This window comes from Barbatula barbatula (genome assembly GCF_947034865.1).
Source record: "Barbatula barbatula genome assembly, chromosome: 7".
NCBI classification, from domain to species: domain Eukaryota; kingdom Metazoa; phylum Chordata; class Actinopteri; order Cypriniformes; family Nemacheilidae; genus Barbatula; species Barbatula barbatula.
Genome location: NC_136770.1, coordinates 19,048,142 through 19,076,137, shown reverse-complemented (window position 1 = coordinate 19,076,137; position 27,996 = coordinate 19,048,142). Strand labels below are relative to the sequence as shown.

Below are 27,996 nucleotides of genomic sequence, written 5' to 3'. Positions count from 1 at the left end.
ACAAATTTTGATATGAATCCATTAGCTGTTATTGCAAAATGTTTTATCATAGCACAATACCAAAATATAGATGTTAAAAACTAGATTGATCTCTGAAAAGTGTCTAAAAGTGTCCAAATAGTTAATCATCGCATTCTTAAAGTACAATAAGTGTATGTGATTGTGAGTGTAGTATGTTGATTCGATTTGGATTTACTATTTGGCAGCAATATTGTATTGAACTGCAAGGCTCTTTGAATTTACACTGTCATAATGATAATTGACTACAAGATGTAGCATGTAATCTTTAAATATTTTACATTTTAAATAAGTCGGTTTTGCATTAACATTTTGGTGATAAAAAAATAAATGGCAATCGTTACTCTAAATATTTTTTTCTTAAAAAAACAAGGTAAATGTACCTAATCCTTAAAATATTATCTTTCATTTATGGCTTCTCCCGTAATACTTAAGTCAATATGCAATACATAAATCATTCAGCACATCGTCTCTGAGGCAATTCAAATACTAAAAACAACACATTTAACATTAGATATTTTTGGGTTATTAGTTACGACTAAGCTAAATTTACTGCTAATATGTGTACAATATTGAACATAAGGCCCACAAAGCCTTGCACTCAGAACAATATGGCTGCCAGTAAGAATTTGACATACTCGGCGTATCACAACGCCCAGCAACTACGATAAAATCCCAGCTTCTGGAGGTCCCTATAGTAAAATTTTGAAAATGTATAGATACATCAGTATTAGGGATGAAACGATTCACGGTGCGCCGGTTGAAAATCGATTACAATACGGTCTGTGACGATTCAAGTCATGTTAAATAAATCGCAATACATGTTTTGAACAGCAGGGTTTGCATGCGTGTTTACTGCAAACTTGGTAAATCGTATGGTGAGATCAGAATGTTGAATCGTTACATCCCTTGTTGATGAGAAATTTTCATTCAATCTTCAATCATGGTGGCAAATGTTACATTTAAACTCCCAATTGTTTATCTACTGTATTAAAAATATACCAATGAAAACAGTGGTAACATTTATGCCTATCATCGCTAACTTTCAAGATTTAACTGGGAATATATGAACTTTGATGTACTTGTAGACAAAATATTATCAAGCCCTGAAATGATCATGATGTCATTGCGGAGAACAGCTGCATGTACATGTTGCTGATTGTTAGCCCTAAAATTCAACATTTACCAATGGCACATAGTTCAGTGATATAAGTATATTTTTGGCACAATATGTTCAAATAAAAGTATTATTTTAAACAAAACTGCACTTTAAAAAATGAATATAATAATACCAAGGTATATCCATACCACCTTTGGCATCTTTAAAACAACTAATCTAACAACACGTTACATTGAATTCATATACCAAACAATAAATAAATAAACATATACTGACAGACAGTGAGATATATAAATAATTTTAAATTAAATAAATATGTTTTGCCTCATGAATCATGGCATGATATATTTAAGATATAAAAAATTATTAACATTCTTACATCTGATTATGTTGCTTTAGTTAGCATTACAAAACATAGAAGTACATAAATACACTTTTGGAGAGAATTCTCTTTTGGGGATGTAAATGGCAGTTAATGTTAACGTACTTTGACCTCTTTTTTTCATTACATGAAGTTTTACATGAAGAGTCTTTTGTTTCTAAATTTAGTCATTTAAAACATCTATTCACTTACTTTTCAATGCAGCTATCCGCCTTAAATTGGTATTAAAAAATTGCTTTCCTTCAAGAAAGGAGCAAATTGTGTGAGTAGTGTAAATCAATAATACCTGATCATGTCCTAATGGCAAAAGAACAACAAAATAAAATAAATAGCTTGATCAGATCTACTAATCCTCCATTTCCATGTGTTTTATTGGGTTTATGTTTTAAAGGTACTGAAGATTTCTCTAACCAAATTCTAAATAATGGCTTTAATCTTAATGTTAAACCATGGCTAGGTGACGACATGTGAAATGGGGAGGCTCACTTACAATTTGAGAAAAATAAGTGCAAACTGAATTAAAGGGATAGTCCACCCAAAAATGAAAATTCATGAATTTTTCAAACTCAAGTTGTTCCAAACCTGTATAAATGTATTTGTTTTGTTGAACACAAAATAGGATATTTTGTAAAAATGTTAGCAACTGAGATTTCTGGGGCACCATTTACTACCATAGTAGGAACATTTTTATGGTAGTCAAAGGTGCCCCTGTTTGTTTTTCTAAATTCTTCAAACGAACAGAACCTAGAAATGATACAATTAATATTTTTCTACTATGGTAGTCAATTTTGCCCCAGAAATCTCAGTTACTTACATTCTTTCAATTTTTTTTCTTTGTGTTCAACCGTAAAAAATAAATGTAAACAGGTTTGGAACAACTTGAAGTTGAGGGTGAGAAATTTTAATTTTTGGTTGGAGTATCCCTTTAATAGGATCAGTTCTTCAGGATGGGAGCTCCGTATCATGTGGCATTCAAATACTGAACAAATGCCTTTCTTTACTTTGTTACACATGACAACATGAGAGACTGTTAGAGTTTTTGATCATAATGAAAAAATTTGATATTTCCATAATTTTTCATTAGAGGAAACCTTTGTGTTGTCATGTAATTTATCTTACATGAGGTAATGAAGCACTTAGTGTTTTTAGAGCTGTTTTACTCAAATGTCAAAATATACAGTAATGCTAAATATGGAAATACTGTCATATGTTACCCTCATGACACTCAAAATACATATAAGTATTGTCCGTCAAGCCTAAAAAAAGATTTTATGGAAATGTAGTTTTTATGATGCTTGACAGCTGTTACGGTATGTTTTAGTTTATTTGTGTGTACTTTTGAAATTCTATAAAAAATATGACTTTTGTGCCCCACAGAGAGACAAAAAACTTATTACACAACATAATGATGAGTGGACAGAACTGTCAGGTCAACTAACTTATTAAAAATAATCTATAAAATTATATTTAAAACTTTTCAAATAAAGGACACTTTGACTTAATTACAATAAACTTGACCACTACGATAAACTTGTTTCCTGAATGAAGGGTGGTTTTCCAGAACCCAATTCTTTGGCCCAAAGCCCAGACGGCAACCTAAAACCACCATGATAAGAATCATCTCTATACCCTCCCACGCACAATGTGAGAAAAAAAATGTAATGCTTAATGCTTGGCTCAATTTCAGTTACTATTTCACGAAGCAGCAGTTGGTATGAGTGCGAGAATAAAGTGTAGACAATGAGAAAATAGAGACTCCGCTATAGAGGAAAATACCACCAGAACTTTCTTTCCAGAACCCTTTTTTTCCTGTCATACCTGTAACTCTCCCTGTTCATCCCTTTCCCTCTCACAGAGGCAAGTCAGTGCTGTTGTGGCGGGTTTTCCGTGAGGTCCCATCATCCCGTGGCAGGGCCTTCTGGAGGTTGGACATGGCTGCTGTTTTCTTCAGGTCGATCACGGCGTAGCATTCTCCACGCCGGGGGGGCGGAGCCGCAGCAGCTGCAGCAGACATGCCGCGTTTGAGAGGGGGCGGTCTCTGCGGTACCGGGCCCCCTCCCCCGTGTCCCGAGCAGCCGGAGGGTTCGCCCTCCAGGTCCACCTGGATGTAGTTGAGCTGGCGGGAGGGCGGAGGAGGCGGGTGACGACCGTACTGCTCGCAGGTGCCACTGCCACGTCCCCCTCGCTGACGTCTGAAGTCGAAGTTGAAAACGCGGTTGGCCCTCTCATGTGGGTGAGCGTGGGGTGGGAAAGCATGACGAAGACGCGTAGGAGGCTGTAGCTGTATGAAAAAGAAGTTTATGGGTAAATCTCAGTGTTAATACAATCTGTACATAGCTGACCTTTAATGGATACCAACAAAATGCAAAACATGCTACCATTGTATACTGTCAGACAAATGGTCAAAAAATTTACCCAATGTCATTGGGCTGGAACACTTTAAAAAAAAACACCCTTGCCCTTAAAAAGTGCATATTAGTACCTTGAAAGTACAAACTGGTACCAAATGTATAGATTTCTGTAACTTAATGGTACATATTAGGAAATTTTTAAAGGAAACCACTTTAATTTTTAACAATTTTTCTGACTGTGTATTTTGGACAAGGGGGAGGGGCCCCGACAAAAACTCTTGGCACATTCATTTCAGCACCAAGGTATCCATCAAAGTACTGTGGTTTTACCATCATTAAAACTTTTTTTGTTCAATTTAAATCAAATTGGCCAAAATGGTAAGTAATAAACTAATACAAAATAAGAAACTAAATGCTTTTTGATGGTTTTTGCTTTATGCGCCCATTATTTATATTTGTGTGTCGTTGTTGATGTAGACATTTTTAATATAAAAATAATAGATTAAAAATTGAAATGATTTCAGTTAAATAAGTATCACTGGTTACAAGGTTGAACATCACACACTAACATTCATTTCTTGAATGTAACTGGATAAGGATTTTTTAATTAAATAAATGTATGAAAGTTGCCAGCTTACAGAGCAATACATAACTTATAGCTGCGCAAAACTATAAAAATGTATAATCCCAATTAAAATGTAATTTGTGACACATTCAGACCTTGAAATTCTCTAATACACACCTGTTCAGTGTTAACGTAGTTCTGTAGAGCGTCACGGTGAATGCCGCCGCCACCTCCGCTTTCCTGATGATATCCGTTTGGTGTCACAGGCCCCTCAGAATACTCATACTCATCGTATTCCTCCTCCTCTTCCTCCTCGTACTCGTCCTCATCTTCATCCTCATCCTGATCTTCCTCTTCCTCTCGTTGAAGCACACGGTATTCCCAAACCGGCGGGAGTGACGGCAGGTTCTCGTAGTTAAGTAACGCGGTGCGTCGGTGACCCCCAACGCCCATTCCCCGTTCGCAACCATATCCCTGCGGGGGCAGCGAGGAGGTGTGCGTGTGCGTAAGCGGGAGAGAGTGCGGATGCATGTGCGTGCGTGAATCGCCCGTGGTGCTGCTGCTGCTACTGGACCCCAGAGACTGGGACTGCGACACGGTGCTCGGGCTCAGCCTCTGTCTGCGTACCCCTCGAAGTCCGTTGATGTTCTCGTATGTTAGCTGACTTTCCGGGCAGGGCTCCATACTGGGGTGTCGGTGCATTAGATGGTGGCAATGGTGATAAGAGTGCGTGTTGCACATGTGTACGGACGGAGTCTCCTCTCCTTCTGTTTCCGAACTGACGTCTGGCACCCGAAGAGGGTGAGCCATGTGACGCTCCCTGTCTCTCTCCATTAAGTGGCGCTGTGCTGGGGTCGGACCCAACATGAACTTTACCTCCTGGGCTCCGGGCTGGAGGAAGACCTGGGGGTCTTTGTGAGGGTCGTCCAGGGGGCAGCAATGCAAGCTTGGCTGACCAGGGACTTGGCCGCCCCCACGGATACTGGGGGTGGTTGAGGTTTCCGGGTAGGTAGTGGGCCGCACTTCTGGCAAGGAGTGGACACAGTGACGGCTAGAGAGGTCAGTTTCCATGCCTACGGTATTTACATATGTATGGGTCTGGAAAGTGATGATAATAGTTAATTAGTAAGCTGGTATTTATGATGAGAAGCATACTTACAGTGTGTAATGAACATTTTAACACATGGATAAAGTTGTAACATGGTTGCATAATTTACAAAACAGAAGCTATACAGCTATAAAGTTATATACATAAAAAGCTGCACGCAAACTTGAGGGTAAATGACTTCATACATCTATAAACTAAAAATGACCTTGAGAACCTCAGTAAAGTCTAGCATAATATGTTGCCAACTGGTATTTTATTACCATTTGGATTAAGCATACAAACACATTTTAGAGTCACTTTATGTGTGTGCATATTTGCACAAGCAGGTGTGTTTGTTTACTTGGTCATCCAGTCCCATGAGGCTGTGTCTGTGGTCATTGGAGAGAGAGGGCTGAGATGAGTCTGCACTGATTGGGTATCCTGGGTATCCATTAGGAAAACCCTGCATCGGGAATCCAGGGGCTACACACACATCAAAGTACACATAAGCAGGTGATATTAAGACGCTTTTCATACACGTTTTAGAATATGTGTCATGTTTACTGTGAATGCAAGATGAGATACAAGTATTAAGGTCCTTTCTTTCTGCAGAACACAAAAGTATATTTAGAAAAATATTTGGAAGAATGTCGGAAACAAAACAACATTGGCCCCCATTGACTTCCATTCCAAAACCACTGCGACATTTCTCAAAATATCTTCTTTTGTGTTTGACAAAGGAAAGAAATTCATGCATGTTTTGGACAACATGAGGTTGAATAAATATTGACAGATTTTTGGGGGGGGTTCTTTAACAGCTTTATTATTTTGCACACATTTTTATGACTTCATGGAAAATTTTAATGTTACATTTGTAGATTCATTTTAGTCAAAAAGATTAAAGGTGGTTATGGTGAAACAATGGTGATGGTGAACATTTTCATGCACTTTTTCGTATATGTTCAAATACTTTTGACTTAAAATTTAATGTTGAAAAAATTAATATCAAATCTGTCAACTGTGCATTTACGCAAAGTAATGCTTCACAGCACAAAATAAAGCTAGAAAGGTAGTTGTTCAACACATGGAGTGTGAAAATATGTAAATGCAGATGACCAAGTGTGTGTGAAAAGGTACTGGAAAGCAGTTTCTGCACTGAATATAAAGCAATATAGCTCACCTTAAACTGAACTTGTATAGCAGTTTTTGCCATTTGTTAGCTAACCCTACTTACTAAAAATATTCTTCATATTCAAACACTTCTATATAAAAAGTATATGCATGTGACTCACTATTAGGTGTCTGTGGAGTTCGAGGCATGTCCATCTCTGGTGCGTGCCCAGGCCGGGTCATGATCATAGGCTCCTCTACCACATTAATGCTGTTACACTGCATCAACTCCTGCAGGAGGTTAAATATCTCCTCTGCACGGGAGCACTTGAATGCAAAGATACCTACCAGAACACATACAAAAAATATGGAAAAGTAAAGTTAGACAGACAGACAGTTGCTAGAGCGTTAAAATTGTTATTGTGTGAGATGTTCTGAAGTTAGAACAATCTCACCTTGTCCTGTCTGACAACGGCGGCCGCTCTCGAAAGAGAAGAGGTTGGAATCATAGCCATATCGTCGCAGGCAGAGGTATGGCCACCGGATGGCATCCCGTTTGCGTGTGTGCAGAATGAGCTCCGTCTGCGTGAGCTCCATCGTTCCTGAGCCCAATTCATTTCCCTCATCATCCACATTAGTTACCTGTCAGGCATAGATCAAAATGCACAGACACAAAAGGTGGACCTCTGCTATGTCAGCGTATGTATGCCTCAAAGTAGCATGGTATACATTAAAGTACCATGGTATCAATATATCTCTACCATGGTAGCACTATAGTACTTTTTGTGTCTTGTGAAATGCACCTTGAATTTGTTGGGATGGTTGTCTTGGATAGCGTCTCTGTATAGACAACTCCAGCAGCTCCCCATAGCTTCAGCAGGCCAGCTGAAACCTTAAACAGGACCCAAAAAAACGAAGAACTTATAAACTTAGGGCAAAAACATGAAATACAGTTAATGTCCCTTTGAGATAACTTTTTAACTACACACAGTTTGAGAAAGCAAAACTCCTGCCTCATAAATTACTTTCCCGATGGTGGCAATAGCATGTATAGTGATATCTATACAGATTTATTAACACTTTAGTTAGTTAAGCTTTATAATTGTTTCATGTAAAATAAATTGTGAAATGTATAAAATGAATGCCATAAAGAATGACATTATAAATGCACATGCTCACCTGGCCATCAGTGGGAGTGATGCTTGCGTCAATCCCAGAATCCTCTGCTGGGTGTCATGGCGGAAGTGGGTTGTGCTGGTAAGAACATCCAGTCCCAGTGGACAAATGTTTCATTTCTCCTATCAAGCAGAGAAAATAAAGGACGTCAAATCCTCTGTGTATACTGTCCTCTTTTTTTTAAATGTCATTAATGTGGTGCTGTGATTAAGACACGGGAATGAAGTTGCTCTGTGTCCTCAGACTCCCAGTGGATAAATACAACATAATTACTTTATACTAATAATCTTATTCTCAAGTGGAAATCCGTAACTCGTGCCTACAGTATATGTGCATAACATAGTTGCTTAGTATATTTTACTTCTTCACTTTGAGTTCTCTAGATGGATATACTTTTGTATACACTTACCTCTGTTTATGAATAGTTTACAAAACTTTTAGGGACAAACATTTCAACAGGTGTCATGGTAAAATGATCTTGAATACTGTCACTTGAATACAGTCTTTTGACACATTTAGACAATTCTGTGGTCTATTTCTAGCAAGTCCTGTGAAAATGGGAGTAACTATACACTCAAAATAAAATTATTGAACGGTACTCTCGCATTTAGGTCAAAGCTTCGTCACAATAAACACTGAAAGCTAACCTTTAAACGCATATATAGGTTGAGCTCAACTGTAAAAATGAAATATCGTGTACAAATAACACTAAAATCATAACAAATCATTGGATAAAAAACACTAAATCAAAAGTTCCTCTTTACGTGTATTCTACATTTTTTAGTGTCAAAAACATAAACCAAGAGTTATGACAGGGATAAGCAGGCGGCTCCTGCTACAGTAAGAAACAAAAGTAAAACAAATCAAAATGATTGTTTTAATATAGTCCCATAACTGCACTCAGTAACCATGGATGATTCTAACACAATAGGGTTGATGGTGGATGATGGCAGCAATGTAAATATGGGCGATGATTAGAATCACAAACCTTTGGATTAGATTCCATAATAAATAATGATAGTAATTCACATGCATTCATAAAGCCCTGCTAACATTACCAGTTCAAAAGCAGACCATAAAATATGTAACAAAATCGAAGATTAAGATATGTGAGTGTTTTATGTAGATTTTTAATGTGTGGTCATCAATATGGTATGGTATGGTTATCAATGTCTATTTCCAAACGAGCATCTTTCAACATCGGGCCACACAGTCTCTCTTGCTCTGGTTCACTGCCCCATACAGCAGTTTCTGACTCTGCAAACCCCCTGAAGTGTCAAACAGGACCGAATGAATGAAAAATCGTATTTTTGCCTTTGCTTTATGCGATGGGCTAAACGAGAATCGTACGTCCAAATGTCGTATCGGACAGCGGTGTGACAAATGTGTCAGATGGATTCAAAGCATTTCTGGAACTTGTATGTCTTGCAACGCACATAAACGCTACGATTCATTGGCAAAACAGCACAAACGCGGTATAAATATTTGACAGAAAAACATAGTATACAACTCGAACCAGTGAATCCAGACCAGCCATCGAGCACAAAATCATTCGTGGCGTACAAGGAGATGGCTCGCTATGTATGATACAGCCTTTGTATCATCGTTAGTGTAACAGTGACGGTTTGCAGCTGGATGCTAGTAACTATCAAACACATCACATTCACATGAACTGAAGAGATGAATGAGAACAGGACCCGATCGGGTTCGCGCTGTACCAGGAGCATCTAAACACGTTTAGGTTACTGCAGAACAATTCGGCTGCGGTTGCTACTCACATGTTTGGCAACGATTGCGATACGAGACCAGACGGATCTAGGATGCGAACAGCAGACCACGGCGGATGCTACGCCGTGCGATTTGGTGGTCGCTGACGCACGGTTGTGACAAGACTAAGAAAAAATGAATTGCGTGAAAATATGGCAATAAAGATAATTGTTTTCCCCCGTAACGCCCCCTTGCTGCGGCACGGGCCTCCCTTTGACATTTCCCGACCACCAGGGTGAGAGTTCAGGCAGACAACGAGGGCTGCTGGAGCGACAAGAAGGTAGAATCTGCTGGAGGACCAGAAGATGAGGTGTGAATGTGTTTGAGCATCACACGATGACGTGCGACCAGCAGCTCTATTTAAAACCACCTTGCTTCGATTTAAGACAGACGAATCAAAATCGTAGTCGCTGTGAGAAACGTCTCAAACAGGTGTTTTTATGACCACATTAGAAATTGACTTAGTGTGTTTGGTTACATGATTCAAAATGAACTTTCCAAATAAACAAGGTATTAGTTTGGTGAGATATTAAGAATTTGTGTCTTTCAGTCCTCAAGATTCTGTGTAAAGATAAGCAAGTGTGTGCATTGGTCTGTTCATTAATTTTCCATTAAAATTACATTTATAAGAAGGTACTACTAATTTTATAATAGTATAATAGGCTAGCTGTACTTGTCTATTTGCTTTGGATGGTTGTGTGCTGCTGATTGTCCCATCTTTTTGAGTCTACTTACAGAACTGTAAATTCCATCAAGGAGGAGAGGCAGATGTTGATGCTCACAACCAACTGCCATCTGACCAGAGATGACATCAATCAATGTCCTCCTGCCCCTCCCATGGGGACCAGAATTTTTAGGTTCTGACATGTTCGTGTTGGGGCGAAGACTCAAGTGTGACCCACCAGGGAAGCACTCGTCACCACTCCTGTTCTCCGTAGCGATCTCACTAGACCGGACGTGGGGTATTGGACCTCACATTGGTCTAAAATGGGGGAAGTTCACCTAACTTCAAGTATATGCTTTTGTGTGGTTTTGACAAAAAACGTATAAATCAATTATTATTAATCAATTATTAATTCTTATTTTGAATTGATGCTTTAAGCATGAATAAGACTGCATGTCATTAGTGTTACTGTTCCGCTAGGGGAGACCAGTAGCACTGTGCAATTGCCATCCCCAATCTCCGTGCCTCTGAGGAATAGGTGAGGGGATTTCCAGGGCAGCATAGCTCTCATGCAGTCGTGCATCACTTTTAGCATCAGCCGTCCCGACTTCCAGAAATCTCGCTTTCAGCCATGTTCCGCATGAATTCTCAGTCTCAGACTGCTGTCTTTCTTCGGGACGAGGAAATGGGGATTGTTAAACCTAACTTGCTGTAAGCCATGGGAACTTTCTTGACTGCACTTTTATCTAGCACTGCTTGCACTTAAGCTCTGAGGAACTACATGCGATCTTCGGAGAAAGTAATATCCCCCTGAAACGGGGAGGCCTGCATGCAAACCGAAGCGAGTAGCCGTTTTTTACGACATGAAGTTTGACTGAGTGTTTGCGGAGTTACGGGCTGACATGTGCCTGCGTATAACTTCCTTCCACTGATAAGGGCAGTATAATATACTAATATACGGGAGCGCTTGAGATTGGGTTCTGCTCTTGGCTGCGCTGGCGTAGTCGCTAGTAGAAGGGCCCGCTCTCTTCAGGGGTAAAGTGGAGCATTTCCTGTGATGACTTCTGTGCTTCAGTGAAGCGCTTAGTGAAGCCGTCAACAGCGTAGCCAAACAGATCAGCCGGAGATATGGGAGAATCAAGGAGGGCGTCCTTGATGTCCGCCCGTCAGCACAGGGAGTGGGATCACTGAAGTGGGTGATCCGGGCGCAAAGTACGGCAAGGGAAAGACTTTCATAGTGGGGGCAGCTTGCACCTGTTAGAGCAGTCTCTGCGTGGGTCTGTCCCAGGCAGGCGACACACCATGGATGGAGATCTTCGGAAAGCAGAGGGGCTCGACATGAGCCGCAAAGTCTAAGCGTAATTTGAATCAACACGCTTAGTAGCTCTTTTAGAGGATATTGCTCTTCGGATAGCCGCAGGGAAAGTGCTCGGGAGCGTAGATTCCGCTACAGGGCTGTTCAACAGAGAGTGAAAGGCTTCTTCTTCTTGGAGCAGCGAGATGATCGCACTGAAGGAGAAAAATGAACTGAATGGCATCCGGCCGCATTTATATAGGTGAGCAGTGCTGCCCAAATGGCAGGCTCAAACGCCATTGGTCTGTGATTTTCACAGACGTTTACCAATAGGCTTCAGGATTTAATAAAACAGGAGTTTTCCCATAGTAATGGACTGTGTATGTAGGGATTAAAAGTCCAAATACGTTTTTGGGAGCCTTGTATTTAGAGCTTACTGGATGGCTGGCCCAAGGGGCATTGAAGGATGCAGCTTCTATCTCTTGCTCTTGTTACCAATGCTCTATGACGATGACCTCGTTGCTAAGGAGATGCTGGTCCTTTTTTCTCCTCTTCCTCTGTAATGGCAGGAATCCCAGACTGTCTCTCATACCCATCAACAGAGATGCTTAGGGTCTCAAACATATCATATCCTCATATGCAACAGAAGGTGGTGGTGGTGATAGATCTAAAGGAAACTCCTCTGTTCACTGAGCTATTGCCAGAAAGCCAGTATAGAGCTATGAACACTTCGGAAACTAACATCTCTGGATCTGGAGGATTCCATATCAAATCTAAAAATAAAAACAAATAAACATACAAAATAAATCTGTGATTTCAACATATTAGCTACAACACTGATGTTATATTATATTTATGGTACAAACAAATATGTTATATTAGGGGTTTCACGTTCATTAGATCTTGGAAAGTCCATTGTCTATTTAAATCCCTTGAAAAATGTACATCTTTTATGAAATATTTGTAGAGTTATTATCAAAACACAATCACTACGCATTACATTTTACTTCCATTATTATTTTTCGTGTTATTATTCTTTTTAAAGTACAGACTTAATAAGTCTTAAAGGCAAATTTCTAAATTTACACATTTTCACTTGGCTCTGTTAATTCATACATTTATGTTTTATTTTATATGATGAAGTCCTAAAATTATTCAAGATTTCATACTTGGTATGAGGACCATTCTCAATCCTTAAAAGGTCTATCTGTATTTTAGTTCCAATCATAAAAAAAAAAGCAACGACAAAACAGAGGGTCTCATATTTACTTTTTAAAATTATAATAGGATTTACATTTTGTAAACTATTTGAAATTATTTAAGTAGTAATTTGCACTGAATAAACGCTGACGTCTGCTCCTTGGCAGCGCAATGTTGAATTTCTTGAACACACCATTCAATACGCGGAGTGATCGTTTCACAACAGCTTGTGAAACACACGGAAGCTGCAGATGTTTGTGCCTTTCTATTGGACGACGTGTCGACCCAGAAGTAGCGCTGTTTATGCCTTTGGTTTATACTCTAGCCGAGCCTTGATACACGCCCACTGGTCGTTATGTAAAGTTGTATCATGATTATAAGAGCACTTGGGCCATACAAGGACATCGTCGAGACTTCTTTCACTATTTAGTCAACACCGATCGCGAGTCGGTCTTCAATTCAGGTGATATGGTTTCCTATTTCCTAAATACTTCGTGTTTTGGTTTAGCAAAGACAGTACCGCAATGTGTAGCGTTAACAGATTAAATAACGTACGTGACCACCGTAAATACAAGCGTGCGTGTTTTGTTCATTGCTATAAACTTGTTATTCTTGACTGTAGTGTTTTTTTTAGTTTGCTTGAAATGTTTTCATCACTATCCGTCTTTCTTTGTTAAAGAGGACGTGCGGGCATTTTGCCCACCTGCCCGTCACAATAAGGTGGGGGGGACGCTTTCCTTTTTTAGTAGTGCTGTCATAATTATTTTACTATATGAACTACTGCTTTCCTCTTTGTCTGACATGCTTTGATAATAGTGTTAGACTAGAAGTGAACAATTACCAAGTTTATACACAGATAACTACAAAATAAACGTCTTTATCCAGACTGCATTGAAAGGATGTGGCTTCCTATGCTGAGTATGACTGCCCTGCCTCACGTGGGTGGGATATTTGGAGGTTTAATCACAAGGAAGGAGGTGAAGACATGGTATACCACGCTTAAAAAACCTTCTTGGAGGCCTCCAAACGCTGTTTTTCCAGTGATGTGGACCACTCTCTACACTGGCATGGGGTTTGTGAAACAATGGTTGTTTTCATTTCAAACCATCATTGGTTTGCAGATGCCACTTTGTTTGATACCTTTATATAATTAATTGCCTAAAATATAAACAAGTCAATAAAACATTAATATGTAGACAGAAGCAGTTAAGTTTAAAAGTTAATAAGTAACTAAAGATATTTACAAAGAAAGATTGCTTGTGGTCCACAAATGCCACACCTAGGGTTAGACTGTAGATGTTTGTATATTTTATTCTTCTTTAAAGGTATGGTTCATACCTCGTGTGGAATGAGCTTGGAGGTTTCAATAAAGATTCACTGGTCCCACTGGGGCTCTATGGGACACAGCTTGCGTTAAACTGGGCCTGGACCCCAATCTTCTTTGGAGCACACAAGATTAAGCTGGTAAGGATTTCTACTTCCTCGTCATCTGTGATGGACTAAGTTTTAGGTTAAAATAATACTATCTGCTCTTTAGCATCTACAGTCCACTCAAAAGTAAATTTTAATGTTACTTCAGTTAGAAAATACAGAGAAACTGTACCATCTGTGTTGTATGGACAGTTGTTCTTATTTATCCCTCAATTTTAATAACTCTTGCATCTTATATTTATACCAGATGTTTGAAACATGATACAATTCCAAACATATGAACGTTTGATTAAATAGCTGCTTATTTCTTCAATCTAGGCTCTGATAGAGCTAGTGCTGCTCACTGGCACAGTGGGAGCTACCATGGTGTCTTGGTATCCCATCAACCGTACTGCAACACTTCTCATGGCGCCATACCTGGCCTGGCTTTGCCTTGCTACCACCCTCAACTACTGCATATGGAGAGACAATCCAGAGCCTAAAGAAGATTAAAGACGACAATAAAAATGAACACTACACTAACTAACGTCATTGATTTGTATTTATGTAGTGCACACAGGAATTTTTTTGTTACGCTTTCATACTAATATAAATATTTTCTATTAATCTAATAGTCACAAAAAAATGATACTTAAATACCATAAAGTTTACTACAAATAAACATTTCACCGTTCAGTTCCATCTGTTCACTTAGGTTCGGTGCTTCACACAGATGTAATTTACACATTCTTCCATCAATGACTTGAAAAATACTATCGCTTGCTTCGTCCATTTTTATTAATAAATGTATTTTTTATGCATAGATTCTGTTTTTCTTATTTTAAATCTAAAAACTGTTATTTTTTTCAAACAACTATTCTAATCATGTCCCAACCTTTTGTGTAAGGATAAGGGTGGTGCTCGGGCTATTTTATCATCTATCTTTTGTGAACACATGTTACATCATGGCATGGACTGTATTATCAATAACTGCCAAGAATTCTCCAGAGTTGCCTCAACCAAGTTAATTCTTTTTCTTAATAGTCACTTACCTATTTTACATCTAAATAAACTTAATTGCCTTTTTTGTAACTATATCGTTTCATCTTAACACTAAATCTTCAAAGTTTAGAAATCTTAAAAAAATGCATTTTAGTAGCTGGACAGTTCTTCTTAAAGCTTAACAGTTGTGTACCCTTACGGAAAAGTCACATGAGTTTCACACGTGATCACATGGGTTTCACATAGGAATATGCATGTGTTTCACATGTGATCCCATGGGTTTCACATAGGAATATGCATGTGTTTCACATGATCCCATGGGTTTCACATAGGAATATGCATGTGTTTCACATGTGATCCCATGGGTTTTACATGTGATCCCATGGGTTTCACATAGGAATATGCATGTGTTGCACATGTGATCCCATGGGTTTCACATGGATTTCACACAAAAACTGTTCCAAAAACACACATTTCCCATGTGCATTTCACAAGGGATTTTAACATGTTCTCATGGGATTTTAACATGTTTCCACACATGAAATTTCACATGTGAAACTCATGTGACTTTTCCGTAAGGGTAAGTAATAGGGATAAATAAAACTCCCATTGAACATAAACGACAGTGTGTTGAAGGAAGTGCAATTTCTTACAGCAATTTTAGCACAAATGAACAATTAAGCTGATCTACTTTACATTCCTGGTAGTTCCAAATGAGAAAAATCCTGAACAGTTATTAGCAGTGAAGCATTACATATCTACATCTTAATCATTTTTATTTGAAAAAGTGCAAAGGATAATAAATACAGTCTGTACAGTGTAATTATTTTTCTGATTTTTCAGAAGTTGGCCCATCTTCAGGTTTGGAGGAGAAGCGATCGATTAGGGTTTTCCATAACCCCTTTTTCTCTTCATCCGTCTGTTGCATGTTTCCTAGAGAAATTATATTCGCAAAACAACAGATGAATCCACAAAAAGTCAAGAAATGAAAGGCTCAAACATAAGACAACTATCACAAAAAACGACTTCTCACCTGTTGCCAAAAGCATTCGACATTCTTCCACTGTAACACCTGTAAAACTGGTATCTTTTGCTCGTGGGAACTAAAAGACATTAAACATTACGCAGTAGTTTTGATCAACCCCAAAGCTAAATGAACGATATATTTAACATTTTGAATTGAATACATGACAGGGTGGGAAAGTTAGAACCCCAAAACTTCAAAAGTTTTCCAGAAATGCATGTCCCTAAACAGTACTTATGATCGAAGACCATGACCTACTTGTAAAACTACTATTAAAATACATGTTAACAAAAACTTCCATACAAAGCATTTAGAAATATGAATTCCATTTAAACTTTAAACTCACCTTTTCTTTGTACATGTTACTGTTGATGCGGGCCAAACTTTCATACATCTGGTCACATTTTTCTGGGTCTGAAATCTTCATTGAGAAAACTATTTTGAGTAGAAGCATCATTGCCTCAGATCTAGTGTTTGTTGCTGAAAGCTTTTCATGTGTTTGTTTATAAACTCTGCCCATTGCCAAAATGGTTAAGAAATACACGCAATACACGCAATTACAGTTTGCAGCAGGGACATATCCTCTACCCTTTCATGTAAGAAAAAATACAACGTGAACAACACCTAAAATTATATTTGACATGATTCCCAAGTTACACGGTCTTGGTTTACAAGGGTAAAAGCAAGCAGTGTATGATCCCTACCTGTGTATTTTCACCTTCCCTGAACGCACTGGCAACCTTTTGGCGTAAAAATGTCCCTAAATCGCGACCTCTTTTTGATTCGTCTTTTGGCCATTCCTCGCAGAGCTTCAGAAATCGTCGATATCTGGTTGCAGACATTTTACGTGCTAAAATCCTCGGTTGTGTTTCACAATCACAACTCCGTTCAGTTTGTTGAAAATCTGTAATCCGCGGAGGGTCAAACCGAAAGGCGTTTCAAAAATAATCGTTGATAGAGGGAATCGCCGACCTCCCCGAACGGTTTGTCCCAGCTAAGGATCCGTAGTGCGAGCTTGATAACCTCGTGGTTTGCCGTAGATATTTCAAGGTAACATCAAAGACAGAGCGCTTTGGCTTGCTAATACTACGTTTTGGAAACAAATAAAATGAGCGGAAAGAAAGCTGAAGGACGAACGGGTGGCGTGATGGGATGGATTAGCTCTACTTGTCATTTCGCGGCGGACAGAAATGATTTTAGAAGGTTTGTTAACAGTTTAACTGACAAAGCGAAGGGAGCATCATCGATTCAGCGAACGTAACAAGCTGTGTGATCCCATAAAACTAAACCGCACTATAAAGTGGCTTCAATTTTCTAATTTATTTAACCTTAATATAATTTCATTGCGCTGTTGCAGTAAAGTAATGAGACATTCGTTTATTTCCGCCTCACGTTCTCTTTTAAATGTAGTTTAACTGTCTCGTTTCAGATATTAGAATTTCATGATGCATTCGACTGTGTTTGTATTTCAGGAATCTCCTCGTAAACCTTGGTTTATTTGCGGCTGGTGTTTGGGTCGCTAGAAACCTTTCAGATTTTGACCTGATGTCCCCGCAGCCAGTCACGTAATGCCTGATAAACGATCATAATTTTACAGGTAAAGTGGGAATTCTTAAAGTATTGTTTATTGAAATCCCTCTTAAACGGATGAAACTTAAGTAATTTTCTATTTTCAATACAGGTTGCTGAAACTGAAGAATAGAGACATTTCCACAACTGGTCTCAGTGTACAAGCTCATTCAACAAAGGGGAATAAACCCCAGGAAATTCTTGACTACAACTGTTAATCTTTTATAAACAATCGTTTCGTTGAAATAAAGCTCACGTGTCTGGAATATTTCCCTACGAACAGTTTATTTGTGAATAAATATTAATACATACCAATATTGCAACTAGTCACTCGCAAGGCTGAGTAATATAAAGCGTAAAACCGAGTTCTTTTAAAACCACATGTCATATATTGTTTTCTAGGGGGTGCCACTCTTCATGGCATTTCATTTTTGCCATCTGAAGATAGACTTTTGATCCAGGTCTCCTTTTCCAGTCTGAGGACACAAATTTACAAAACGTAAAAAAGATCAAGTGTCAAAAAAAGCATCCTGGCAATACAGGACAGTGTGCCATACAAGTTACCGTGTGCGTGCAGCCAATATAAAGGAGGATTTGTTGTGGTTCTTGGTCAGATGGAGTAGAAGAGAATCAGGGGGTAGGCCGAAAATCTCAGTTTTTATTCCCTCTGCACGAACATTAGCAGGGAACGGAGCATGATCTTGCACAATGAACCGCTGTCCACTAAAAGCATACAGGATTAAGATTTACAGAAAAGTCATTCCAAACCTTAAGAGTGAGTATAAACTTTACAGTATAAATAAACCAGAACCCCCAAAAAATCCTAACCACGTCATACCTTTTCAGAGACAACAACAAAAGGTCATTAAAGAGATGCATGTAAACATCTTTGCGGGAGACCACAGAGACTTTGTGATTGCCCCCAAGAACGAGTTGTTTCAGAGGTCCCTCTTGAAGCAAATGTCGTCCTCTGGTGACGAGGGGAATAGACTATTTTAACACAAAAATATGCATTAATCAAACCATGAGAAAAGAAATGTATTAAGAGATTTTAAATATATTTCAAACCTTGACGCTTCTAAAATCCACAAAATTGTGGAGATAAACAAGGAACTCTGTACTTTTCATTTGCTGGACGTTTCTGTCACACTCTTCCACTATCTGCAAAATCAAAGGTATTAACATTTGTAAACTGCAACTACCCGTACAGATTAAAAACTTTCAACGCATTTAAATTCAGAACATTACAGCCATAAAAATCAAGAGCCTTATAACAATTATACACATACCTTGCGTACAGCTTCGATGGCCTCATTTACTTTAGACACATCAAGACATAAACCTCGAACTCGCTTGAGGATGTTCTAAATAAAATTACATTAATGGGGTTATTTTATGAAGGCTGTTTAAAGGATTTTCATTGCGGAGTTAGAGAGTCAACCTCTAGTAGAAGTATCATTCGTGTGATCCTCTGGAAGGGAAGGATCAAGAAGGACTTGAGTGTTTGTCTTTGGCACAATGGCTCTTTCTCTAGTTTGTTCAGAATCGGTGCAAATTTCTTGTTGCTTTGACTGGTTGGAGACGCAAATTTTACATTAAACATTGTAATTAATTTAGATGTTTTTTTAAATGTAAAAGATATACAGCAAAACAGAACATACAACAGCCGAGTGATGAGCGCTTCCTGATACATCATGTTGGTGATGTATGGCACATAGACTTGTTGAAAGCCTTTCTGATGATTCAAAACAATATCACCAGCCAGTGACATCACCACATCCTGCTTGAGATGGGACTCCAGATCCTGCAGAAATCTGACAGAAAAATTGTTACTTGATGAATGAAAACACCCACATTGGCCGAAAAACTAAAACAATGAATACCATACAAGGGTTAAGTGACACGCCACCAGATTTCATGACAATGACAACAAAAAAACACAACATTTGAAAACTCCAGCAGTGAGACTCAAAGTGTTGTTACCGTTCACTGACTCTACAGACTTCCTTGAGGTTGGAGAACAGAACGTGATGCTCTACACGAGAGAGGATCTGTTTAAGTTCTGAAGAGCATTGAAACACGTTCACTGCTACTACCAGACTCTTCTGAAAAGAGGCTTCTGACACGATCAACTCAAACATGGCCTAGTCCAAAAACACAAAAGCGTAAGGAGTTTGTGGCATCAGCACATGATTTGTGTCAGCACATACCTCCTGAAGCTGGATCTCACGTGCGGTGAGGGTGTTTAGCAGATCCTTTGCTTGAGGAAGCTGATGCCACAGAGAATCCGATTTAACCTGCTGGTCTGATGGACTCGATGCAGAAGGAGGACTCGATGCAGAAGAAGGACCCGACGGAGGGGGAGTCTTAAGACCGGAACGATGTACAGATGCCACCAATTCTGAAAATCCTTTCTGCTGTGCTCGGTGTAAATCCTTCCTTAAAGAAATCATCCAATACTCCTGATACAAGGGAACCGCTAGAAAAAAACAGGTGTATGTGTTACTATTCAACTTTGTTGATTTGTGGTGAATTTTACAGTTTGGCTAGATTAGATCGAGGTTAAAAATATAAATCTCATAAAAAATGATGTCATTATCCTAGACGGTTTCCATTTTTTACTTACAACGGTTGATGTACTCAGATTCATATTTAGGAAGATATTCTTCCTGTTGATACGCATTGACCTCCACTGTGTCTGCGCTTTAATGAAACAAGGAAAGGGTTAACTGGTTTGGATTGACATGCAAACATGATAATCTCGTTTTCTGCAGCTGTGCCACCATACCTTTTTACCTCATGCTCCTCACAATGCATACCGGAAGAATTCAGCTGACTGGTACTCTCTTGAGAGTACACAGACAGAAAAGATGAATGAGGCACAGAAAATCCAATCAAGTTCCATAACTGTGAGCTTGCAACAGATCTAAGAGCTTCGGCTAATCCCTCAGAGGTGCTAATAAAAGAGATACATTTTAACAACACAGCTAACTTAACTCAAGACTGAACCTTATTGTGAACGTGAAAATCATTTTTTTTGTTACGTACCAATACAGTTGTTCAGGCACGTCACTGGTTTTGGAATTGTTTTCATTCAGCGCCAAACAAGAATTGTCACCCAATGTTTCTGTTACAGCTGAGGTTGCATCTCTATTGTCCAATGACCTTTCATTTTCCTTGACATGAGCCATGCTTTAAATATTTTGTTGATCAAGTACAGAATTGGTATACATCCAGGACTAAGGTTAAGATGTGATTCTTTTATTTTCTTTATACAAAATGTTACCGTACAAAAATGCACAACACCTAAAAATGTCAAGTTCTAAACCAGTGATTTGAGAACTGACCATACAAATCTTGTAAATCCCATTGATTCACAAGTGTTCTCACCTGTGCAATTGCAAACAACCAATTTCACTTAACAACTCCAATCTGATTGGACATGTCATATAGCGGTAAAGATCATAGTGAATCTAAAACAAATAACATGTCCGGATTCTATTTTACCCCATAGCTACATTAGATTTTTTTATATAATGTACTATCATTTATACAACAAATGTTTGTAGCACAAATGCACATTTTCGTTGATTGGGTAAAATATAACATTTTGTTAAAAGTTAAATACTTTAGGAAAGCCACAAACAAACACTTGCACATTTGAAATATAAAGAATCACTTGTTTATTTTATTTGGTTTTTAAACTGTGTACAAGATGTAATAGTTTTCAAATAGATTGAACTAAGTTGATATATGACCCAGAGATTACAGTAAAAAATGACAATATGTAGACATGACAAAAGAGTACAGACTGCTGGAAAGGGCATGTCAGGGTTTTCCTAAAATCAAAACAGTCTAGACAAGGGACAACAAATAAGAGATAACAGACAACCCAACAAAATGTAGTGGTAGCTGCTCTGAGGGCAGATAAACAAATAAATCTTTCCATAGACTGCTTGTCAGCAGCAACTTCTCTTATATTTCACTCAAAAACACAATATAAAATACCACCACAAAATCATGAATCTGATTAAAAGATACACAAGAGATGATATAAGGGATCCAAAGTGTTCTCATACCTTCACTCTCAGCTGGTCTCATATGTCATTACACAAATCACAACTATTTGTCAAAGATGGATTACGAACACATACAAAGGTTAAGGTAAAGTCTACACTTTAATAATATTTCAAAGGCAACCTATTGAAAACATGTCAAGTTATACAGGATTGGCAACTATCAAATAAAATAATAATTCAAGAGAAAATGACCTCCGATTATTGCCAATTATCTCTGTAATGGATGTTCAAGCAGTTTACCAACAGCTCATATCTTGATCACTAGATTTTCCCATTCAAGGTCAGATCTAAAAACCATGCAGTTGTTGTATGAATGAGGTTGAAGTAAACCATTTCTATTCTTGTCAAATGTCTGACAGTGTATCACATTGATTCAATTCAAATCAATAAAACCAACAATCAATTAGGAACTATTGAGTCAACATGCAAACCTCTTAAAAAAGACAGCGTTCCATTAAAAGGGAAATATGGCCAGCTTCTCGAAACATCGATGCATGTTGTTGGTAAAGTGCCACAATAAGACCATCAAGTACAAAACGACCATGACCACTAAAGGAAACCACGTGATGAAAAAGGCTCCTATGTAAACTGATGCCACCACGAGTTGATTGTGAGTCTAGGTGGGCACAGTGATCTTTCTTGCAAGCAGCATCAGTAAGGCAAGCTCCACGCTGCCTTGAGCCTGTTCCAGTGCCTCAGCAGCCTCGTTGACCGAGAATCCCGATGCCTGGATCCTCTGAATGTGCTCTAGGGGAAACTGTCCCATTGAGGGCTGTGGTCCAGGCTGGAAGGAGTCTCCAAGGAAAGAATCCATGTCAGGGGCTTGTGTTTGAGGATGAGGTGATGTAACAGGCTCAAGGCTGAAATCGATTGATGAGCCAGATGCTACAGGTAGGGGGGGCTGCGGAGACAGGTCAGCTGAGTTGAAGGTGTCAATGCCTGAGGTGTTTTCATCTGCAATGTTCTGCTTTTGCTGACCTTTATGGAACTGTCTAACGTTGTGATCTTCCTTGAAAGGCAGTAAGCCAAAATCTTCCTTATTAGTGAGATCCTGATTTTCTTCAGGGATACATGGGCACTGCATCTTTTGTTCACCAACAGTATCAACAAGTCTTGTAGTTTGGTGGCTTGGATTGCTTGACGTTGGTAAATCCAGAATATCCCCCACTGATTGAGAAGTCAAGTCGACTTTGGCAACACCATCCTCCATGTCATCTGTTGTGGCAGTAATAGATGTCGAGTCTCTAGTTGGGTCAAGTATGACTGAGATTCTTGCAGCAGGATCCTGTGCAACCCCATCAGCATACTGTCTAGGTGTTGGAGTTCCACAAACTTGAGGACAACTGTTGGACATCAAAAGATTATGGAGCTCCTTAAGAGCCTGAGCCAGGGATGGGATGTTATCTACCTCCCGCTGGTCTATTTCCAGGACTAGACCACCCTCCGCACTCTTTTCAGAGTCTGAATGGACAGGAGCGTGCTCAGAAGAAGTTGCTAGCTTAGCATGACAGCGTTGATGATTCATATCAGGAACAGACATGAGTTGTGGTCGAGCCCCTGAAACATCTTCCATGTCTTGCTCTCTCTGAAGCCGATGAGAGAAGTCATGGGCAGTTTCTAATTTGATTTGAGATTCTGCATTTGAGGAAACGTCCATGTCCACTTCCTGATCCTGTGTCTGTGAGCTTGGGTTAAAAAGATTAAGAGATTCTGCTAATACAGAAGTACTATTCTTCCCCAAATCTATAGAATCTCCTAAAATAACACTGCCTGTTGCTTCGTTGTTCTCCGACACAGTACTGGTAAATGTTTCCTGAGAGGGAAGAGGGGGGGCATCTGCATCTGTCTTGAAGCAAGATGATGTGGAATCAGCTAGTCCCTGGGACTGAGGTCTGAAGGTGTCATCATTGGGATCTGAAGAGGGTTCACCAACTTTCAAGGGCTGAAGAGAAGATTCAATTGATTCAAGTCTGGGAATATTGATTGGGGACGCTCCCTGGTTAACAGAGGCTGGGGCCGACTTTGAACGGTCTAGGGTAAGACTATAGGGGTGACTCGAAGCTGTAGAACTTGCAGGTGTGTTGAGGGGTTGTTTAAATGGCAGGGATTGTGGTGAGGTAGTTTTTCCGTCTTCAATATCTATGAGAAACAAAGCAACTGTGATTACATTTAAAATGTACATTAAAAACACAAAATTTGATGTGAAATAAACCCATGCAGACTCAGCAAACTTTCCGAACCATGCACAATATTTAGCACCATAATCAGACAGAACCAACTTAAATTATAGTTTTGTCCCTCTTTTTTTTCTTACTCACAAAATGGATGCCCTTCCAGTGCGTACCAATGAATCATGTTTGCTTTTTATAGTTCTGGTTCAAATATGGTATTGCGATAATTAAACATCCATTGTGTCCATGTGTCTGCAGTACCTGGTGGGTAGAGCCCTCTCCAGCTGTCTGTCCATATGACATCAGTGCTGTCCTGCTCATGGTTAGCACACAAACACCACACACATCATGCAATAAAAGGCAGAAAAGTTAGCAAAAATGCATCCAGAGAAAGTGAGAGAGACAGGACGCATGCATCCGTCAATCACATCTGCTACACAAGGTGGCCTATGTAAAATTTCAGTTTTGCAGATATTAACATACTGCTACAAATAACGCAAAAGTCAAGAGTATAAAACCCCAAAGTTTTTAAACTGATATAAGAATATCTTCAGGACTAGTGAAACCATGACTACCAGTATTTTCTTAGATTGTATTATTAGTATTATTTAGACAATATACACCACCTTGTGAACTAGGTGAGTATCCTGCACTGCAACCAAAATAAACAAACTATAGAAATGCAAGCATATTTCCTTCCCAAATTGTTAAATGTTACATTATTCCAATTTCAAACAAAGACATTTTATACAATATACTATGATTCATTCATTGTCTATTCCAATCTGTCTGCACATCATGCATCATACCGCTGTCTTGCACAGATCTTTGTATTGCTTCTGCGAGCTCTCTGTCTGCAATCTCCTCAGGTCTGGCTTCATCTCGTCCGTCTGGCCCATATGCAAGCCGGGCACAGTCGGGCAGCTCTGCTTCAGGCAGAAAACGTGTCTCTGTACCCGTCGTCCCAATCAGGAGGACATTTTTCTTTAGATCGATAGAACACTAAATAAGGCACAAACAAGCTATGAGATGAACGACAGCCAGCAGAATGGAGAAGGCACGGTAGCTCCGATTTTCAGCACTGAATGGAGAAAGAACCACTAAAACAGCCACGAAAATATTAAATATTTTTGTTTTTAGAAACAATAACCTAGCAACATATTTAGAATACATTATTGTGCACACAACTGACAATAGCTTGCAGAAAATGAACTTCATGTGCTAATGATCTAGTTGACTTGTTAATGTGAAGCAAGTACACATCCAATATATTTTCATTCATTTAATTCCATTATAGAAGCATTTATGGCCAAGTTATACCAATTTTATTACAAAAAACATATTGATTGGCTAGTAGTCAGTTTCCAAACTGACCTGGTGTCTCTTCAGCATGTCAAGTCCTAGCAGCATGTCCATAGGTTGATCTTCCAAAATGGAGAAAGAGCAAGGAAGGAAATCTCCTTCAATCTGCACCTGGGCTGTACAATAAAGATATACATATTTACTGATTCATGCATTTGACTAGCATATATGACTATGCATTGAAAGCAATATAAAAGCAGCAGGCTTAGTTAAATGTCTTACCTAAATGTACTCTGCCAATTATTTTCTGTGTGCCCACGCCTTTGGCAATGCCAGCCCAGCGTCTGTCTACCAGACGCATGATATTGCAACGTTCTGCACATGCTTGGCTCATAATGGTCATCTGAGCTCCTAAAAATATATATAAATGGTCAAATCGTAAAGTTATACAAAGACAGTCTGTATTTTTGGTTAATATATGGCAAAAGTTGGTAATTGTATATAACAATCTTGGTGCTTAAGGCATGGCGCTTAACGTAAAACTTTAAAAATTACATTAAACAAAAAGATAAGTCCCAAAAAATCAGTGTGCATACAAATTGCAAAACATTGTCAGATACCTGAATCAACAAAGGCCTTTACTGGGTGTCCATTGACTATGCAGTTGATGTACAGCATGACCACCTGACCAAAACTCTCAGGTGCTTCTTCCATTGCAATGGTCATATTCTCCTCAATATTGTGCTGTCTGCAATTAAAAACATTTATATATTTTATGTTTGCCATATATTCTCGATATTATCCATTTCATTTAATATACCCCAACTATTTATTACCTTATTTCCTCCTCAATTTTGGCCTGAGCCTCCAGGTCAAACGGATCTGCAGTCAGCAGTCTGATTCTCTCCTGCTCTCTCCGTGCCCGATCTTGTTGCTGCTCTAATAGCACTTTAGTAAAGCGTTCTGAAAAAAATGATCCACAGTTATTTTCTGTTTAGGAGATACCGACATGTTCAGGTTGTTCTAGCCAATTGTCTACCACATTTACCAAGGTCTCCACTCAGAAGAGCCTCAGCAAGAGCAGGGTTTCGTTCCTTCAGCAACGACAACTCATGTGGATTTGCCAGTAGCATATCGCGTAGCAAGGCCGGGTTGTCCAGTCCCTGAGAAGAAGAGGCTGAGGTTGCTTGGGGCTGCTGTGATTGGGTGGCACTGGGACGCTGGGCTTGTTGCGGTCTATTTTGGCCTGATGAGCTCCCAGGAATGGCGATGGAACTAAAATCGATGCGAGGCAGACCTAAGAGACCATTGCTGTTAATGGCATGATAGGTTGGCAGTTTAATTAAGCTATGGCTAAGACAGAACCAATTATACTGGTTTACCTGGAATCGTTGGCTGTGGCGCTCGTGCCCTCTCGGCCTGTCTTAACACCACCACATCTCCATCTTTCAAGCCATAACTTCCAAGGGCACGTGTGAGATCTTGTAATGGCTCCTCTGCATATAATATCTGTTAGGAGTGTTACAGAAAAGGACTCAATTCACTTAAAGTTTGGATATTTGTTTGTTTAGTAAATTGCTTTTAGTTTAACTTAAAGCACGAAATAACAGGCCATCCAAGCAAATAGTTTCTCTTTCAATTCTAAACGGGTTTCATTGACATATTTAGACAAGAAGCAATCACGTTATGTTTTGTAAGGAGGCTTCTTTCCTGTACATACACTGTTTGCATTGCTGTTTTCCAACATTATTAAGGCTCAGTAAACAAACCACGTTTAATTGGAATAGTTTGGCTTGACATTTCTCGACATTAGAGAAGCCACGATCTGTTAATCTTTACAGGTTTGGCGTTTTATAGGGGTGTTGACATGGGCTCAGCATGCTATTAATAGCACGAATCTGCCAGCTTGTTTGGAAATGACTTGTTTAGTCAGGTCGCTTAGCATAGTGGCTAATTTAGTGTTGCAAGACTTGGAAGATGTTTACCTGAATCTCCCCTGCAGGTATTCCTGATTCTAGTTCGCAAAGAGCCACAAAATCCCTGAGTTCAAGCTCTGGGGACACGTCCAGGGCAAAAGTGGTTTCCGAGCGGTCCCTCGGTGCACAAAACACGGTGAGCAGCATTGCGCTCGGATCACTGGAACCTGGTTGATGGTTCTCTCGTTGTCACAAACAGCCTCTACACCGATGTTTTATTTTAAAATATGCCCAGGTTTGTCCTGTTAAAACTGCATGTAAAATTTTGTTTACAAAAAAGTGAAACACATGGAGAAACAGCGCAATAAACAACCTCGATTCACTAGTTAGGAAATTCCCTTCTCGTTCACTTCCTTTCCAAAGCGCTCTCGCCACTGCCGTAAAGCGATTACGTGTGTCGTGCGTTACTACAACAGGAAGTCAAAATCCTCTTATTCCTATGGTAACAAGTCAACGGATTGTCATTAGTATACTACATAAAAAGCAATGAATTTTGATGCAATATATCCAAAAAGTATTGCAAATAGTAATAATAATGTGAAAGTTTGTGAGCATATAACACAAATTGGCTACAGGGGCTCTGAGATCATAATTTTCATATTACACACTTTTTAAATAATAAAAATATTTTTTAATTATGTAAGTTTTGCTATAATTCTTCTTCTTTGAGAAACGTATCAACATAGACTGATAAAAAATAATTGTAACGGGATTTCTCTATCAAAATGC

At 39.1% G+C, this 27,996-nt stretch overlaps 6 protein-coding genes across 15 annotated transcripts; 2 read left to right on the top strand and 4 right to left on the bottom strand.

The window, feature by feature from the left end:
* Positions 1-3,369: 3,369 nt before the first annotated feature.
* Positions 3,370-7,502, bottom strand: frs3 (fibroblast growth factor receptor substrate 3; the record flags this gene model as incomplete). The annotated part of the gene is made up of 6 exons (XM_079460420.1): positions 3,370-3,801; positions 4,614-5,534; positions 5,885-6,006; positions 6,816-6,977; positions 7,089-7,275; positions 7,437-7,502. The coding sequence occupies 6 exons, from the start codon at positions 7,500-7,502 to the stop codon at positions 3,370-3,372; spliced, it is 1,890 nt and encodes a 629-aa protein (XP_079316546.1).
* A 5,402-nt stretch (positions 7,503-12,904) lies between these two features.
* On the top strand, positions 12,905-14,969 carry tspo (translocator protein). 2 transcript variants are annotated; one of them, XM_079459574.1, is made up of 5 exons: positions 12,954-13,197; positions 13,414-13,454; positions 13,620-13,806; positions 14,060-14,198; positions 14,484-14,969. In XM_079459574.1, the coding sequence occupies exons 3-5, from the start codon at positions 13,634-13,636 to the stop codon at positions 14,655-14,657; spliced, it is 486 nt and encodes a 161-aa protein (XP_079315700.1). In that variant the 5' UTR covers positions 12,954-13,197; positions 13,414-13,454; positions 13,620-13,633; the 3' UTR covers positions 14,658-14,969. The 2 variants fall into 2 exon arrangements, with proteins under 2 accessions (XP_079315699.1, XP_079315700.1); XM_079459573.1 differs by lacking the exon at positions 13,414-13,454 and having other exon boundaries at positions 12,905-13,197.
* Positions 14,970-15,111: 142 nt separating this feature from the next.
* Positions 15,112-17,160, bottom strand: uqcc2 (ubiquinol-cytochrome c reductase complex assembly factor 2). Its single transcript, XM_079459575.1, has 4 exons — positions 16,875-17,160; positions 16,517-16,591; positions 16,180-16,249; positions 15,112-16,079 (listed from the first exon to the last, which is right to left on the bottom strand). The coding sequence occupies exons 1-4, from the start codon at positions 17,010-17,012 to the stop codon at positions 15,970-15,972; spliced, it is 393 nt and encodes a 130-aa protein (XP_079315701.1). The 5' UTR covers positions 17,013-17,160; the 3' UTR covers positions 15,112-15,969.
* A 45-nt stretch (positions 17,161-17,205) lies between these two features.
* tomm6 (translocase of outer mitochondrial membrane 6 homolog (yeast)) lies at positions 17,206-17,986 on the top strand. The gene is made up of 3 exons (XM_079459576.1): positions 17,206-17,373; positions 17,643-17,767; positions 17,852-17,986. The coding sequence occupies exons 1-2, from the start codon at positions 17,279-17,281 to the stop codon at positions 17,737-17,739; spliced, it is 192 nt and encodes a 63-aa protein (XP_079315702.1). The 5' UTR covers positions 17,206-17,278; the 3' UTR covers positions 17,740-17,767; positions 17,852-17,986.
* Positions 17,734-21,127, bottom strand: LOC306895962 (rho guanine nucleotide exchange factor 19). Of its 7 annotated transcripts, none has more exons than XM_079459564.1 (12): positions 20,788-21,127; positions 20,528-20,695; positions 20,366-20,442; positions 19,950-20,218; positions 19,723-19,883; positions 19,401-19,553; positions 19,181-19,310; positions 19,029-19,103; positions 18,808-18,900; positions 18,578-18,729; positions 18,304-18,462; positions 17,734-18,215 (listed from the first exon to the last, which is right to left on the bottom strand). In XM_079459564.1, exons 1-12 carry the CDS (start codon positions 20,928-20,930, stop codon positions 18,155-18,157), a joined length of 1,641 nt encoding a protein of 546 aa, XP_079315690.1. In that variant the 5' UTR covers positions 20,931-21,127; the 3' UTR covers positions 17,734-18,154. The 7 variants fall into 7 exon arrangements, 5 of the variants coding, with proteins under 5 accessions (XP_079315690.1, XP_079315691.1, XP_079315692.1 ...); XM_079459565.1 differs by having other exon boundaries at positions 17,995-18,215; positions 19,723-19,844; positions 20,788-21,076; XM_079459566.1 differs by having other exon boundaries at positions 17,995-18,215; positions 20,528-20,585; positions 20,788-21,068.
* A 278-nt stretch (positions 21,128-21,405) lies between these two features.
* Positions 21,406-27,681, bottom strand: ddi2 (DNA-damage inducible protein 2). Of its 3 annotated transcripts, XM_079459563.1 has the most exons (10): positions 27,277-27,681; positions 26,674-26,800; positions 26,340-26,588; positions 26,128-26,254; positions 25,912-26,039; positions 25,574-25,702; positions 25,364-25,467; positions 24,799-24,991; positions 24,251-24,302; positions 21,406-23,957 (listed from the first exon to the last, which is right to left on the bottom strand). In XM_079459563.1, exons 1-9 carry the CDS (start codon positions 27,412-27,414, stop codon positions 24,292-24,294), a joined length of 1,206 nt encoding a protein of 401 aa, XP_079315689.1. In that variant the 5' UTR covers positions 27,415-27,681; the 3' UTR covers positions 21,406-23,957; positions 24,251-24,291. The 3 variants fall into 3 exon arrangements, with proteins under 3 accessions (XP_079315689.1, XP_079315687.1, XP_079315688.1); XM_079459562.1 differs by lacking the exons at positions 21,406-23,957; positions 24,251-24,302 and having other exon boundaries at positions 24,633-24,991; positions 27,277-27,673; XM_079459561.1 differs by lacking the exons at positions 26,340-26,588; positions 26,674-26,800; positions 27,277-27,681 and having other exon boundaries at positions 26,128-26,241.
* Between the last annotated feature and the right edge of the window lie 315 nt (positions 27,682-27,996).